General features: G+C 42.4%; 1 protein-coding gene across 16 annotated transcripts in view; it reads right to left on the minus strand.

The window, feature by feature from the left end:
- Nucleotides 1-1,366: 1,366 nt before the first annotated feature.
- Nucleotides 1,367-14,619, minus strand: part of plekha6 (pleckstrin homology domain containing, family A member 6) — a 72,271-nt gene continuing 59,018 nt past the window's right edge. For 12 of the 16 annotated variants that reach the window (XM_031568154.2, XM_031568150.2, XM_031568146.2 and 9 more), the window contains 14 exons: nt 14,461-14,541; nt 14,190-14,339; nt 13,549-13,644; nt 12,814-12,925; nt 12,296-12,435; nt 11,302-11,469; nt 9,790-9,859; nt 9,452-9,558; nt 8,994-9,164; nt 8,085-8,237; nt 7,662-7,795; nt 6,978-7,120; nt 5,176-5,280; nt 1,367-3,964 (listed from right to left, as the gene is read on the minus strand). In XM_031568154.2, the coding sequence (XP_031424014.1) occupies nt 5,186-5,280; nt 6,978-7,120; nt 7,662-7,795; nt 8,085-8,237; nt 8,994-9,164; nt 9,452-9,558; nt 9,790-9,859; nt 11,302-11,469; nt 12,296-12,435; nt 12,814-12,925; nt 13,549-13,644; nt 14,190-14,339; nt 14,461-14,541 (1,620 nt within the window). In that variant the 3' untranslated portion in view covers nt 1,367-3,964; nt 5,176-5,185. The remainder of the gene's footprint in view (nt 3,965-5,175; nt 5,281-6,977; nt 7,121-7,661; nt 7,796-8,084; nt 8,238-8,993; nt 9,165-9,451; nt 9,559-9,789; nt 9,860-11,301; nt 11,470-12,295; nt 12,436-12,813; nt 12,926-13,548; nt 13,645-14,189; nt 14,340-14,460; nt 14,542-14,619) is intronic. The other 4 variants (XM_031568139.2, XM_031568140.2, XM_031568149.2 and 1 more) reach the window with 4 other exon arrangements.

The following is a 14,619-nucleotide window of genomic DNA, read 5'->3' on the forward strand; positions in this document are numbered from 1 at the left end:
GCCTCAAACTCAACTGCAATAAATCTGAAATACTCATCATTGGGCCTAACTCCCTCACCCGCTCAGCCCAGACCTTCTCTCTCAACATTGATGGCTCCATCGTCACCCCCTCCACCCAGGTCCGCAACCTCTGTATCCTCCTCGTCCCCACCCTTTCTTTCCTACCCCACGCCAACCACATCACCAAAACTGCCTTCTTTCACCTCAGGAACATTGCACGCCTCCAGCCCTCCCTGTCCTCTGCCACCACTGAAATTCTCATCCATGCCCTCAGAACCTCCAGACTCGACTACTGCAACAGCATCCTCTATGGCTCTCCCAACACAATCCTCAATAAACTTCAATATGTTCAGAACTCTGCAGCTCGACTGCTCACCTCCACCCGCCGCTATGAACACATCACCCCGGTCCTACGCAACCTCCACTGGCTCCCGGTCAAATACAAGATAGACTTTAAAATATTACTCACCATCTACAAAGCCCTAACCAACCTGGCCCCTCCCTACCTTTCAGACCTCCTCCCCCTCCACGCCTCAACCCGTTGCCTCAGGTCCGCCGGCGCAAACTCTGAAGACCATCAGGACCAAGCGCCGGACCTAGGGTGAGAGGGCCTTCTCAGTTGCTGCACCCTCCCTCTGGAACGCCCTCCCCATCCACATCCGTCAGGCTCCCACCCTATCATCATTCAAACAAGCCCTCAAAACTCACCTCTTCAAACTTGCCTTCACCTGCTAACCCCTGCTCCCTACCCTCCACTACATGACTCATTCCGCAGTTTTTTTTACTAAAATGTTGTTTGTTTGTTTTGTTTGATCCTGTCTTGTTATTTTTTGTTTTGTTTTGTTTGTCTTCACCATATGTAAAGCATCTTTGAGTATCTAGAAAAGCGCTATATAAAAATAAAGTATTATTATTATTATAACAGAACTCAAGTATATTAGTGCAACCAGATAACAGACTTGAACTAATAAGGACAGGGGGACGGTATGTCATTAGAAAAAGGCCTAATCAAATTATACTTCTATTGGGGACCAGCCAGAACACTGAAGAAAGTGTTGATATGGATATAGTTGAGTCTACTTGCAAGTATTCGATGAGCTGTTTTAGTGCTAACACTTCGATACATTTTGTTTGTGATTGTGTGGTCCTTATCTAATGTATGAAGATGTCACACCATGACCTTTCATTCTGTAAAGTTGAGTTGTAAACCACTGTTTTCAATGCTATGTTGATTCCAGCCATACCGCAATAGACTGCATTTCGTTGTCTCAGTACTGGTACTCTGTGCAATGACAATAAAGTTGAATCTGATCTAAAAAAAAATATATTCTTCTTCTTCCCCTTCCCCAAATGAACCACTCACATGTTTTGTATACATTCACTTTATTGCATGAGGGTATTTCTAAAGCAAGCATATTTATCATGTTTATTCATGTTTGCATAGTTCAAGCAAATTCTGTTTTCCCAAAAGTAGCAACATGTATTATTTATACAGATACAGCCTAGATCATAAATATGTACACAGACCAATATACTCATTTTGTCCCTGTCCAACTTGGCCTCATATGCTGCAAATAGTGGAAACCTGTACTTTGAATGTTTTTTATCATTTTTTTTCAACACATCATTATCCCCCAAATTATTCAAAAATATGTTTTCGCGGTTGTCTCTGACCAAAGCCGTTCAGTCAATTCTTAGAATCAATAAATTAAAAATATCTTCCCAGTACATGAAAAAAAGAGAAACTATCTATAGTTTCTTTTTCTTTTTGTATTCACTGACCTGTCGTCAAATTCCCATGTTTAAAAAAATATTTACTGCATCTTCTTGACCTTTGTGTTTTTTAAAACCTTCTTCAAAAAGAATAAAAAATATAGCTTCGAGTCACTTCTGCCTGCATATCTTTTGTGGGATCAATAAAACTGACTGTGGCATACAAATGTTCTCTTCTTGCTGTCAAATATGACATTTCGATACAGTCAGCACAGCTTCCTGTAGGTATTTTTTTCTATTATGTAAATATGATACTGAGAAAAATGACAGATGAAAGAAAAACAACATCTCTCTGTGTACCTGCGTACTAGATCTATGCACTGAAAACCCACTTTTAGACCTCGCTTTAGAAAACACAGGTGGTGAACCACACAACAAATGGAACCTTCCTATACAGAGACACAACAGTGGTTGATAGGTCAACAACTTGTATGCAGAGCCTGTTTTGGGAGCGATGAGGCAATGCTTCGGTACGTGACATGGAGGCTGAGAGATGAAATAAGGACAACGTCTTTGTAAACAAATCAGGTATAAAGACACAGGAAGGAGCAGACAGCTTTTCCGAATGGTCAAAACTACTGTTGGCTGATGACACATCAAAAGGTGTTTGTAGACATAGAAAAATAGTTACAATAGTAATATCCGTAACAAACAGGATCCATGTATCAACAAAAAACGGACTTGCCCAAGCACAGTTCCATCCAGAAATGGCACAGTGATATATGCTTCAGGCTCAGTGAAATGCAGCCCCATATCATGCTTATGTACTTTAATCCTCATCATAATAGTCATAATTACTTCAATAATCATTATCATCTCTGCGTTTCAAGTTGCTGGCCCATCTTAGACACATATTTGCACTAGCAGACATTTCTAAGGTCACTTCTTTATTGTTGTTTTGCTTTTTCAACCTCTATTCTCTTGAAATAATAGTTCACCAAAACAATTAGTATTTAGGTACCACCAAAGTATGGTCCTAGCAGTTGAAGCACTAAGTGTAGTCCACATGGCTTTGATGTGAAGGTGTAGTTAATATTTACATCAGTACTTGTATTGTATTAGATATGCTAACTTCCGACAGACGGCTGGGATTTGGTTGGACGTTGGGATTCTGTCTGAGTTTGAGATGTTTGACCACTGGAAAGCCCTATGTTGACGGGTGAACGAGGACAGAGGAGTCACAGTGAGTCTAGCTTTCCGCTACAGTCCTCGGCTACTCTCCGTCTCCAGAGTAATTGGTCAAAGATTGGATACCTACGCTAGCATTGGACACAGAAGCCCTTCTGGTAATGTTTTGGGTACTGTGGGAAGTCCTGTGCAATTGTGTCTATGTCCAGACTGGGGGAAAATGAAATCAATAGGACCACATTTTTTCTATATGTCTCTACCCTACTGTGTACAGGGAGCTCGGTGTACTGCATTGTACAAAGCTTCGGACTTGAAACTGAAACAACAGCTTCGCCAAGTAAATGGTCACTTACTGCTACATGTGTCGTGTTCCACTCAAACCATCATTTTCGGACTGGTCCTGTCTCCTCTGGCGAAGGGCATCCTCCACTGACTACCGGGTCCGACTGACTTTCATCTCTCTGGGAGAGCCCTCTAGTGGCACATACCAGAATTCCACCTGTCTGACATCCCTGTCTAACCACTGCATTCTATTCGGGCGGCTCCCTTCTCATCTCACTTGTCTGACCACAGGTTCTACCCTGAGCTTGTCACTTCCAAAGTGGCAGAGCAAGTAAACATGACCTCCTCTGGCTAGTTTTATAGCTTGATATATGATACTGCTGCAACCCAAAGTGTTTCAGTATGTTTCAAATGTAAAATAACATCACTGGTTATTAGTGTGGCTGTTTTCCTGCCAAGGTTTGCTGATATGTCTATAAGGCCCCAACAGAAGCGTGTCAATGCAAAGAGTGATAGAGGGGAAGTGGGTCTGAAGTGCTGCCCTCTGGTGGTGGGTGGCCTGTAGCCTCGCTCCTGTCAGATGACTGCGTCCACAATGATTACGGGACATGTAATCTATTCTCCAAACATCTTGTCACATTTCCTCTCCAACTGTTGTGAAAGGTCGATCGAGAGAATTACAGTGTTTGGGGGGAGACAAAATATAGTTGCTTTGTCCAGTGGGTCTCTGTGCATCTTCAGAAGGATGCACCATCAAACTTCACGGCAGCCAGGGCTTGCGCTGGAAGAAAGGACAGAAGATGGAGAGAAGGAGGAAGCAAAACCAAGAGAAGAAACAGAAACAGGCTGAGTTTTCCTATCTTGAAAATGGACAATGCGTGAGCTAAATGGTCTATATTTGGTTCCAACATGTACAGCCCAACTGGTCTTTATTGTGGTCAGAAAAACATCAAAAACATCAAACGCTTGGGATTGAATTTCAGTGGGTATGTTTTGCACCTCAATCAATTATATAGTTAATTTGGCATAGTTTGGCAATGACCATGTGATTGGACATTAACAAAAAAATAAGTAAATAAGTCGGTTAACTGTTTCAGCTGTATGTTCTATTGATGTAGTTCTGTTAGTGAATGTGACCGTCCATGTTTCTTCTGTCAGTGAAAATGGTGTAAAAATATCAAGTTCAACAGTGTTGTTTTTAGTTTATATCATTATAATGCAGTTCACAGATTTTTAAGCAAATTCCTTGAGAACTTATTGTTGATCGCTTGATCGATTGATTTATCCAGCATTGGTATTGGGTCAATAATTGAAGTATGAGAATAAATATGATATATGATTCATATTGCTATTCAGTATTCATCAGTATTTTTATTCTTTTTTTATTTTAGTGTTGTTAACTTATCCTTCTAATGGTAAGGTTCTAGGATAAGGTTCACACACATGAGTCTGGAGAAAAGTGTCATAATAATAGAATAATTATTATCATGATAAATGTTTATGATAAATTAAATCAATTATCATCCCAACACTATTAAACAGGTGCAGAAATATTCTGGCACAGTCCTATAGAATACCACGACACCATAAAAGCCATCAAGAAGATTAAATACAACATGTAAATTAATCAAATTTATCATCTTCAAATTCAACAGTGAGATACAGTGGATGCATTATAGAAAAGGCTGTCGTTTTTTAACCTGTCTGGTACTGCATATTTGTTATATGTGAGGCACAAAATTGTCAGCTTTAAGGGGGGTTTCAAGCCAAACTTGAAAAAAGAATCCCATGTAGGGTAAAACAAAGCTTTTAAAAAGCTTTAAACCAATGAATCATTTTGTGACCATTTTTAGACCGCGAGACAACATCTCACAAGGCACAAGGCTCATCGAAGCATATCAGGGAATGAAAAGGAGGTTGCCAGTTGTCAGCTTTGTGGAAGCAGGCAAACAGACAAGGGACAGAGGGGACATTGGGAGGACGGGGACTCACCTGCACGGGCTCACACTTTCATGACGTGGGAGGATTCAGAGAACTCAGCAGAAGGGGGAGGGGCCAGGCTGGTGGGGGAGGTGGGGGGGCTGGGGCCACACGGGGCTGGAACAGAATGGCATGATGAGGGGACGGGGGAAACAGAATGCAAAAAATAACATATATATATATATATATATACATGATGTGGGCCGAATGAAGGGATCAAGCTAGGAAGGATATACGGAGAGGTTGGGATTCATGCCTGGAAAATTAGCATTAAGAAAAACATGCAGGTTTGGAGTTTGGCTTTAGCTTGGATTTATACACATACACCAGATCAAAAGAGACACTCATAGGTCTCTTTTAAGTCTCGTTTAAGTATACCTGCTCCGAAAAGAATAAAAGATGTAGCATGTTACTTAAGTGTATATTCAGATATAATGTCACAAAAGTATACAGATATGTCTTTAAGACAGGTTAAGTGTGCAAGCCAGACAAAAATCACATTGTACCGATCAAACAAAAGAAAAACAAAAGAAAATCAAAAGATCCGCTAACACAAGGCAGTTCAGGTCCAACATTTGATTTGACTGTTGCGAATGGACAGTAAGGCACTTTGTGCAATCAGTCTAAGTAGCATCCAGAGAAGAAATATGGGGATACTCAAAAGATTTTTTGAGAGTTAACTTATTTTGAGGTTGGATTCAAATTTGGTTGTCAAAAAAGTTTGTATAGTCTATTTCATGCCAACATTTTAGGTGACATTTTAGGTGACAGTCTGCTAATGAACAATCTTAAATCATTTGGTGGAAAGTCAAAGACATTGTATAATCTCACACTGTGGAACAAACTGTTTAGCTATGGAGGGACCAACATGACCTAACATGAGTTATTAACATGACCAAGGTGTTTTGTCTAATAGTTTGATAGGTACAGCCATGTGCCTGAGTATATAATTCAACATAATACCCAATTTGAATAGCAATAAGTGTATATTATGGTTGAGTTTGTACATGTAAACCTGTGCATTATAAGAAACAATGTGATATTATAAGTGCATGGACTTCAGATTAGAGGTTGCATAAATATATTTGGTGTCAAAACATGATTTAGTGATATGATTTTATGGCAGTTTCTTTTAATGGTGAACCATGCTGGGCCTTCGTGACAAAGAGAAATGAAAGGCAAACATTGTCATTAACATGCATGGGTGAAATTGTACCCATTATGTAAATATTTACAGGTGTGTCTGGTTTATCGGAAACAATTTTGTCAAAAGTGGAGTCTGCAACCTCAATTCTGAAGTCACACTACATTGTAAAGTGTGTGGCCCTCTAGAGAGTGATGCTTGCGAAACCCCCCAGATTACAGACAGAGGAACTGAGACACTTCAATGAGTGGGGGTGAGGCTGTAACAGAGAGGGTGGAGTCTGGATTGTACAGAAAATCTTGTAATGATTCAGACAGGGGTAGTAGGACTCAATGTGGCATAGACAGGGACAGACAGTGAAAGGCTAAGACACTGGGAATGGGTGTCGTGGGAGTGACATCAGGGAGAAGAATCAAAAGACTGATTATGATAGCGGGCCACAGGCAATGATGGTGGACTAAGGTGTGATCCAACAATAGGATGTGTTAGAGAAGGAGTGAATGTGAGGGTGAAAGGGGTGTGTGTGTGTGTGTGTGGGGGGGGGGGGGGGGGGTGGTGGTGGTGGTGGTCAGGGCATGGTTAGCAAGTGGGTTAGGGGTCAGGTTGGGGTGTCAGACACTCGGGGTTGCGATTTGCCTCTGGTGGTCTTCAGGATGGGAGGCTTCCTCACCAGACAGCAGGCGGCTGCGGCGCGAGGCCTCGGCAGCCAGGGCGCAGGAGATCTCGATACGCTTCTCCTGCTCGTGCAGCTGCTGCTCGGGGTTGGGCTGGCCCTCAACTGGGCCGTCTAGCTGGGGAACTACGTTCTGCAGGCTGGGAGAGAGCAGACGGCTGTTAGCACCAAGCGCTAACACTTTAGTCAGATGTTCGGTGTTGTATGGTCGACAAACCAGTAGTAGCTATGCAACATTCAACAACGTTTCAACTTATTTATCTGCTAAACTATCAACTACATGTCATACTTACCATAATCTGACCTTAACCACAAATGTGATAAAACTCTGGACTGGCTTACTTCAAACTAACTGTCAGATGTCCAATTGACTAACTGTCAAATATTACTGCATTAACATGAAGGTGACTGGGAAAACTACAGCTAAAATCGATCCATGAAGCATTGGATCCATGTTTTCTCATTTGAAAGAACAATAAATATCCAGAGAGTTGTGCCATTGATCTACCTGAAATGACCAGTTTCAACATATAAACATTACAAATATATTTGAAGGGGAGTATACACAGAGACATTTGTTACCACATAATTGAAGCAGACCAAGAGCTGACACTTTGATACTTCGTGACTGGCTAGGATGCAGCATTGCATCAAAGCATTTCAAAAACTCCTTATTCATACTTTGATTTGGCGATAAGAGTCTTGATCCTCTCCACTTTCTTCTGTTTTTCACGCATCTCCTCAGGGCTTAGAGGTTTGCTGGGATCTACGTCAAAGTACCGCTCAGGGATCAAAATCTTGTCTGGTGCTAATAACTGAAAGGTAAAGGAGCATTCAGGAACCATCAGTTAAAGATCTAAGTGATATAATAAGTAGAAAAGTAAAGGCCCTTAAGAAAGCTTAACTTTCTAAAATTACATCTTCTTAAAACTAAACATTGGATGTAGAGGCTAGAAAGAAGGAAATTCAAGAGAAAACCCTTCAGCAAAGGGCTGTAAATATAACCATGGAAGGTCAATCTACAGAAACCTTGCTATTTAGGTTTGCAGTTTGCAGCCTTCCTTGTGCAGGTCACTGGGAGGCTACAACTAAGGGCATCCTTGCCTCTTTGCTGATGTCCAGGTCGTAGTGCTGTGGCTCAATCTGTAGTCGCCGCAGGCGGGCAATCTCCTCCCGCGGCGTCTCCAACCCTTCTCCTCGAACTGCGGCCTCCAGGTCTTTAATGTCGACCTCGTGTGCTGTTTGTCTCCTCCTCACCTATTCAACAACAACACTCATCACTTCAAATTTGTGGAAAAAGTCAAACCCCCTTTGAAAAACAAGGAAGGAACAAGTCCTCTTTGAAAGAAAATATTGCGTTTGCAGACTGTGCCAAAAAAAGACTGCCTAACTGGTTTCCTGTTATTTTTAAGCCCAATGTTCTTGAATCCCAGAAACACACATGACATGCAATCAACTTGACCTTCATGACACAGAACTCTATTGCTAAGGAGGTGCACATGACTTCACATGGTATCTTCACAATCTCTTTTTTTTTCATCAAGACTGTTTTCCTCTTTGTCCCATTGCCCTTTGATCCCTGTCTTCTTATAACCTACTTTTTTGCATCTACAATCCTATATGTGACCTATCATTTAAGTATATTGCATAATCACAACTTCACAATGAGCATAAGACGAAGGGATTTGTGGCAGGGATCGGAATCATATTACAATCCAGATCATCTGATTTCTAGGAGTCTGCAACGAATGTACTGCAACTTCTACATATTACATCCAACGATGGGGTCATGGGTAGATTATGGAACTCTTTCATGAACTCTATAATTGGAGAAGGGTAGGAAAGCCAGTGTAGTTTGTCCCATTATTTTCAAAATGGGAAAATGCCATATAAGGCTGTATAATTAAAGAAATTGCCACAAGACTGCTAAAGAAGCATGTCTACAGTGACCACACACATTGTGGGTTTGTTTTGTCCTGAGAACGTTATCATGCATTTGTCTGACAGACTCACCACCCTGTAGCTGGGCTTGGCCCCGTCTAACTGTTGGGAGCTGGACAGGTTCAGACTGCGCCTCTTGTCCCTGACCGAGTTGCTAAGGTTCCGTCTGATGCGTTCGTTCTGCTCCTCCACGCTCATCTTGGACTTCACCTCTGCGGGGAACACTGCACTCTTCGGTCGCTCCTGAGGCGTGAGACAGAACCAACTTAGAGTGGCAGGACAGAAGTCTCCATGGGTGTTCTTGAGGCTGCACACCTCATCTCTTTCCATTAAGAGGAAAATCGCCATAGCTACTGTCTTTCTATCCAGTCAGCGTATAAGACACATACTGTACACGTGTAAATATGTCAGTTCTAAGCTGCAGTCCAAAAACTCAATCTATCTGCATGTAGAGAGAGGGAATTATTCAATTCAATTAACTTCTGACCTGTGTATTAAATGAAGCTATAAGCTAGGTCGCAGAGCCTCACCCTGGAGATATGGCCATTGGACACCTTTCCATTTCTCCGATGGATGGGGGCGGAGCTCCTGGTGTGGTCCTCATTGGGAGACCTCGCCACTGGAGGAACTATGCCTACTGTGTGAAACATAGCATCATGACATACCATCATTAGCACAGATTGGTGGAAAAGCACAGGTCCCAGACACGCCACACTGAGTCGCCATTAGGTTTTGCATTGAAAGTCAAGAACACTTTTAAGAGTTCACATAGTCTGATCTGCTACAAACAAAGACCACCAGAAAAGCAATTCTATAAAAATCGAAATTGATTTGAATAAATTCGGCTTGCATTCCTATAAGATCTCACCTTTGTTTACATTAGTTTGCTCCAAGTACTGGTCACTATAACTGGTCTTATCTCCAGATGAGTGCCTCTGCTGGAACAAAAAAAAAGTTGACTTCAGCATTTTTGGTTAGAGGGGGGTGAAAAGCCAGCTGCACTATGACACAGAGCTCCGTCTTGGGCATCCCCTAGGTGTTTAGTTTAGGTATACACACACAAATGTGTTAAGGTGATATTTACGTCAACAAGCAAGATGGAATTGAACTGTACTTTGCTCCAGGCCACCACAGGAAGCTTCCTGAATGAAGCTCAGATTCAGGAAGTGGAATATTTCGCCAAGCGGATACACGCAACAGAAACACTGGCACATAAATCACCAAGCTCAGACAACACAAATCAAGGATGGCAAATACAAGAGGGAGTGGATTTGTGAGTCAGGTTGGCACTGGAGGGCAATGTGTTCATTTACTCTCACTGATGGAGATGCTTTCTCCTTATCAATGACATAGATACTGCTACCATTACAAACTCATTATATGGGAAATAATGCTGTCATCAGAAACAACATCATATCTGGGCAAGACAAAGTCTTCAGGCAGTTAGCATTTATATATGAATGATGGGCCAATTCAAAGGGGTGTAGAGGGAGTAGTTCAAGACAGGTGCTTTAGTTTATGGCCATGGGAGTTTTCTGTTGTCACCAAGGTCTCACAAGACAGTGCCAATCTAACCGAAACCAGATCACTATCCTCTCAATTGGGCCTGAGCAGCTACTGGACCAGCAGGATTTCCAACAGTGACAAGAAACCGAGGCTCTTTTCCTGCAACTTCCCACAAACATCTGAACGACTACGCTTGAGAAACCGGACCTTCTGGATTTACAATCAAATTTGATTAAACGTTGCCATTACGTGGAGTGCAAGTACCATGACAGTAGTGTATTTAAACACAGAAGCTCTTGTCTATTGAAAGGCAGCTTTTGCAGGTCAGGTGCTTACATTTTCCTTTTTTGTTTATGTGAGGGAATCTCCTTGTCATGGTGGATTTACGTGGTTTTAGTTGTTTGTGAAGGTTCTTTGTGATAGGGTATTTTTAGAATTAAAAAATCCCCTGTGCAAATAAACAACCTTGGCTTGAACCCAATTAGAGAGCATACATTTGGTTCCATGGATTTAAACCTGAAGGTCATTTGAAATATAATTTAGAAGCAGGCTTAACAGTCCTGTACCTGCTCAGGCCGTCTGCCACAGTTTTACTCACAGATGAACAAGCTTGTAAATCTAGCTGAAGGAGATGTCAGAAAAGAAATGAGGTACAAGAACTGATAGAGGGAGAGTGGCAAAGATGAGGATGGGTGAAATGAGAGGTGATGGGAATGAGGGGAATGGGTGGGATGGTGACATTAGGGGGGTGTTTGGGGTGTTTCGAGGGGTGAGTCCGTCAGTGCCAGCTTTTTAGAGGGGTGGGGGATTGGCTCCCCTGAGGCCCTCTCCCTCTCTCTCAGTGAGCGAGCGGCCGCCCCCGTGTCTGAGGTACCTTTCTTCCGCGGTAGTCATTGTCGTCATCTCTGTAGGGGTCCTCTAGGCTGCTAGAGTGCCAGGCACTGCTGTAAGAGGGCAAGGGGGGTACAGAGGGTGGGGCAGTGGGGGAGGTCTCCAAGGGGAGGTAGGACTTAGGGAGGGGTGGCCTCGGAGGCCCATTGTCCTAGAGCAACAAGAACAAAGAGGCAGAGAGAGAGGCAGAGAGAGAGAGAGAGAGAGAGGAAGAGATGGGGGGAAAGGAGAGAGAAAAGAGGGAGGTAGAGGAGAGCAGAGAAAGAGGAGGAAGAGAGAGCCCTGTGCATCAGAGCAGCAACAGAAGCCAGGCTGTGAGGAGCGCAGAGAGGTTCATGGCAGGCTTTGAGAAATGGAGCTCCGGTGATATGCCTCCAGCAACATGTCTGAATAGGTGCCTATCATGGATGCGCATTTACTGCACAGAATATCACAAGGTAGAATGCTGATGACAGTTTGAAAAGAGCTGGCTTATCCGAAAATGCCTATCTGTAATATTGCCAACCAAGCATCTCAAAGGTTTCACAGACAAAATGTAAGTCAGCTAATCCTATTACAAAATAAAGTTCTGTGTGTGCACAAAGGTGCTTTGTTTCATCATTGTGAATCTTTTTGAACATCATTCAGTCCAAATGAGCATTTTTCTAACAAATAGGCCTGACGAGGCCATGGTTAATTACTTACTATTTTAGAGAAATGGTGTTAATTGGATTAGCTAAAACAGGAACAAGATGCAAACAAAAACTGAAATGAGCAGGTCTATTTTGAATGACTTTTGAGGTTAACATTTCTACTTTAGCAGTTGGAACATTTTTGACATGCTACACTTGAGCCAAGGGGAAGGATAAGAGATCAACCCTTAACAACTTCTAGTCCCATATTAACTCTTACTGGAGGCTTCTAGGAGAAGAAAAGAGAAGGCAAATGAGGTTTCTCACTCAGTGCAGGTGAGAGGGCCGGGGGCCACAGACGCTTACCTCTGAGCCTGTCTGCTTGGTGGGGGACACCTGGGAGCCAGAGACAGGGGAGAAGGGGCTCAGGGGGCTAGTGAGGCTAACAGAGCTCAGGGGACTGGCAGGACTATTTGTGCAGAAGGAACCCGATGCCCCACTAGCCACTGTGGAAGTGTGAAGAGACAGAGACGCGAGTTAGGGCTGGAGAGCTGAGTTATGTTCACTCATGAAACATACATTTTTAGAGTTATGTAGTTATGCTCTGCTAGTTAAAACCAATGCCTTAAATAACATTGGTCTTGTATGTGATGTTAGAGCCCATATTGTAGCACATCAGATGCAATTTCAAGAGGAAATGGAATATTTTACTACAGAGTAGAGTCATAGTGACACATCCACACTTAAATGTTCTCATCTCGGCTAACATTCACCTGGAAGGGCTGACATTAAAAGTACTTTTACTTTTTAATTATTCATGCTTTGATATAACTGTGTCAGGCCCAGTCTATGTCTTATTGTTGTAGATGTGTGTGGGCAGTTACCTCTGTGCTTAGCAGTGTCTGTCCCACGAGAGAGGTTGTTCTTGTGCAGCCCCTCTAACACATCTTGGACCCTCCAGAACTCCTTCTGAATGTGTCTGTGTACCAGTTCACTCTGGGGACAAGAGCATTGAAAAAAAGTGAGGGAAATTAAAAGGACATGGAACGAAAGGAGAGCAGAAGACTAGAAAGTGGAGGAACAACTTATCAACAAAATACCTTTATGATGGCTGTATCAATATTTTTGTTTCACTTTCTTTCAAACATCAACTATCCACAGACAAATAGTTTGCAAGGCATTTAGGTGGTTGCAGTTAGCTAACTAGTCAGCTAATTCGTTAGCTAGCTAACTAGTCAGCTAATTAGTTAGCTAACTAGCTAGATAGCCTAAATAGTGATTTAGGTAGCTCGTTATAATGCTTTCCCTCCCTTTTTGTCAACTACAGAAGTATAAGGGTCTCAAATGTCCCTTACTAGGTAATTCATGAATACTGTCAGGAACTGTAATGCTTACTTATATTTTAATCATGAGCCATCATTCAGAGGCTATCAATTATTGATAACACTGCCAGTGGGATTGTGTCTTCATGCTGAAAAAGCCTGCTGAATCGACTCCCATACAGTCTTTTTGATTACCTTCATAAATAAGTTATAAATATAAAAAAAAGTCCCCAAGTCCCCTCAAAATTGTGTCTATGTATAATCCTACTCCTAAATCAACAACAGGAAGTGTCTTACCTGCCCACCAGCATTTAGTTGTTCCCAGAGGTCCCCATGGATGGCGTTGACTTCATCCTCTAAAGCCTCAAACTCCACTCTGGTGGATGTCAATGCCTGAGGGGAACAAGAATGTTCTTAAATCAAGTAATTTGATTTGAAACTCTAAAACATTACTCCTTCTAAACTCCTGGTGGAAGAGTAGGGCCCACATTTAGAATGTCTCCTCTAAGGTATGACTCCAAAAAAAGCTCTTAATGCGGCATAAACTTTATTCACCAGGTGGAAATAGTGAAACATGTGTATGGATGTATGAAAGCTCACAGAAAGATTGTACCGGATAAAATTATCAATGGATATGCAGTCCAAGTCTTTGATACATCAACACCACTGGAAACATTAAATCCCTATACCAAATGTCCATTGTGATTTGGGCCATCTTCGCCTGTCTCTTTTTGTGATGTATTACCCTCCTTTCAGCCTTAACACCCCTCCTCCCCGGCTCTACAGCATCGAATCCTAACCCTTTTAAAGCAAATTCACTGATTAAAATCCAGTTCTATCCTCATCCGCTCCCTTGCTTCACTCTTTTTTTTCCTGTCTAAAATAATATGCTCCCCATTTCCCCCTGTCCTCAAACAATGCATTCCCCCTGTTCTTACACTGGAGGCTTGGGAGAGCTCTCCACGAATGTTGATCAGCTGACTCTGAAGAGTCTCCTTCTTCATCTGCAGCTTGTCTGAGCTCATGGCCTGACTCCTGTACATCTCCATCTCCTGGTGCGTGGCCACCAGCGCCTCCTCCAGGGTATCCTGAGAAGTGCACACAACAAGGTCATGCATCTACTACACTGAATATTCAAACATGGCTTTTTTTATGTGCTCATTTGTGCATCATTTTGGCACTGGACAGCCGGTGAAACAAATGTCCTACCTTATCCATCCGCAACCGGTGGACCACTGCCTCATGTTCCTTCATAAATCGGTGGTGCTCACACAATCGGCCCAGAAGTTTCTGCAGTAAAATAAAGTACAATGCCAGTCATTATGAATGCTTACTATATCAGATAAATAAAGTCTAATAGCCTCAATG

The sequence above is a fragment of the Clupea harengus genome, chromosome 5 (genome assembly GCF_900700415.2).
Source record: "Clupea harengus chromosome 5, Ch_v2.0.2, whole genome shotgun sequence".
In the NCBI taxonomy this organism is placed as follows: Eukaryota; Metazoa; Chordata; class Actinopteri; order Clupeiformes; family Clupeidae; genus Clupea; species Clupea harengus.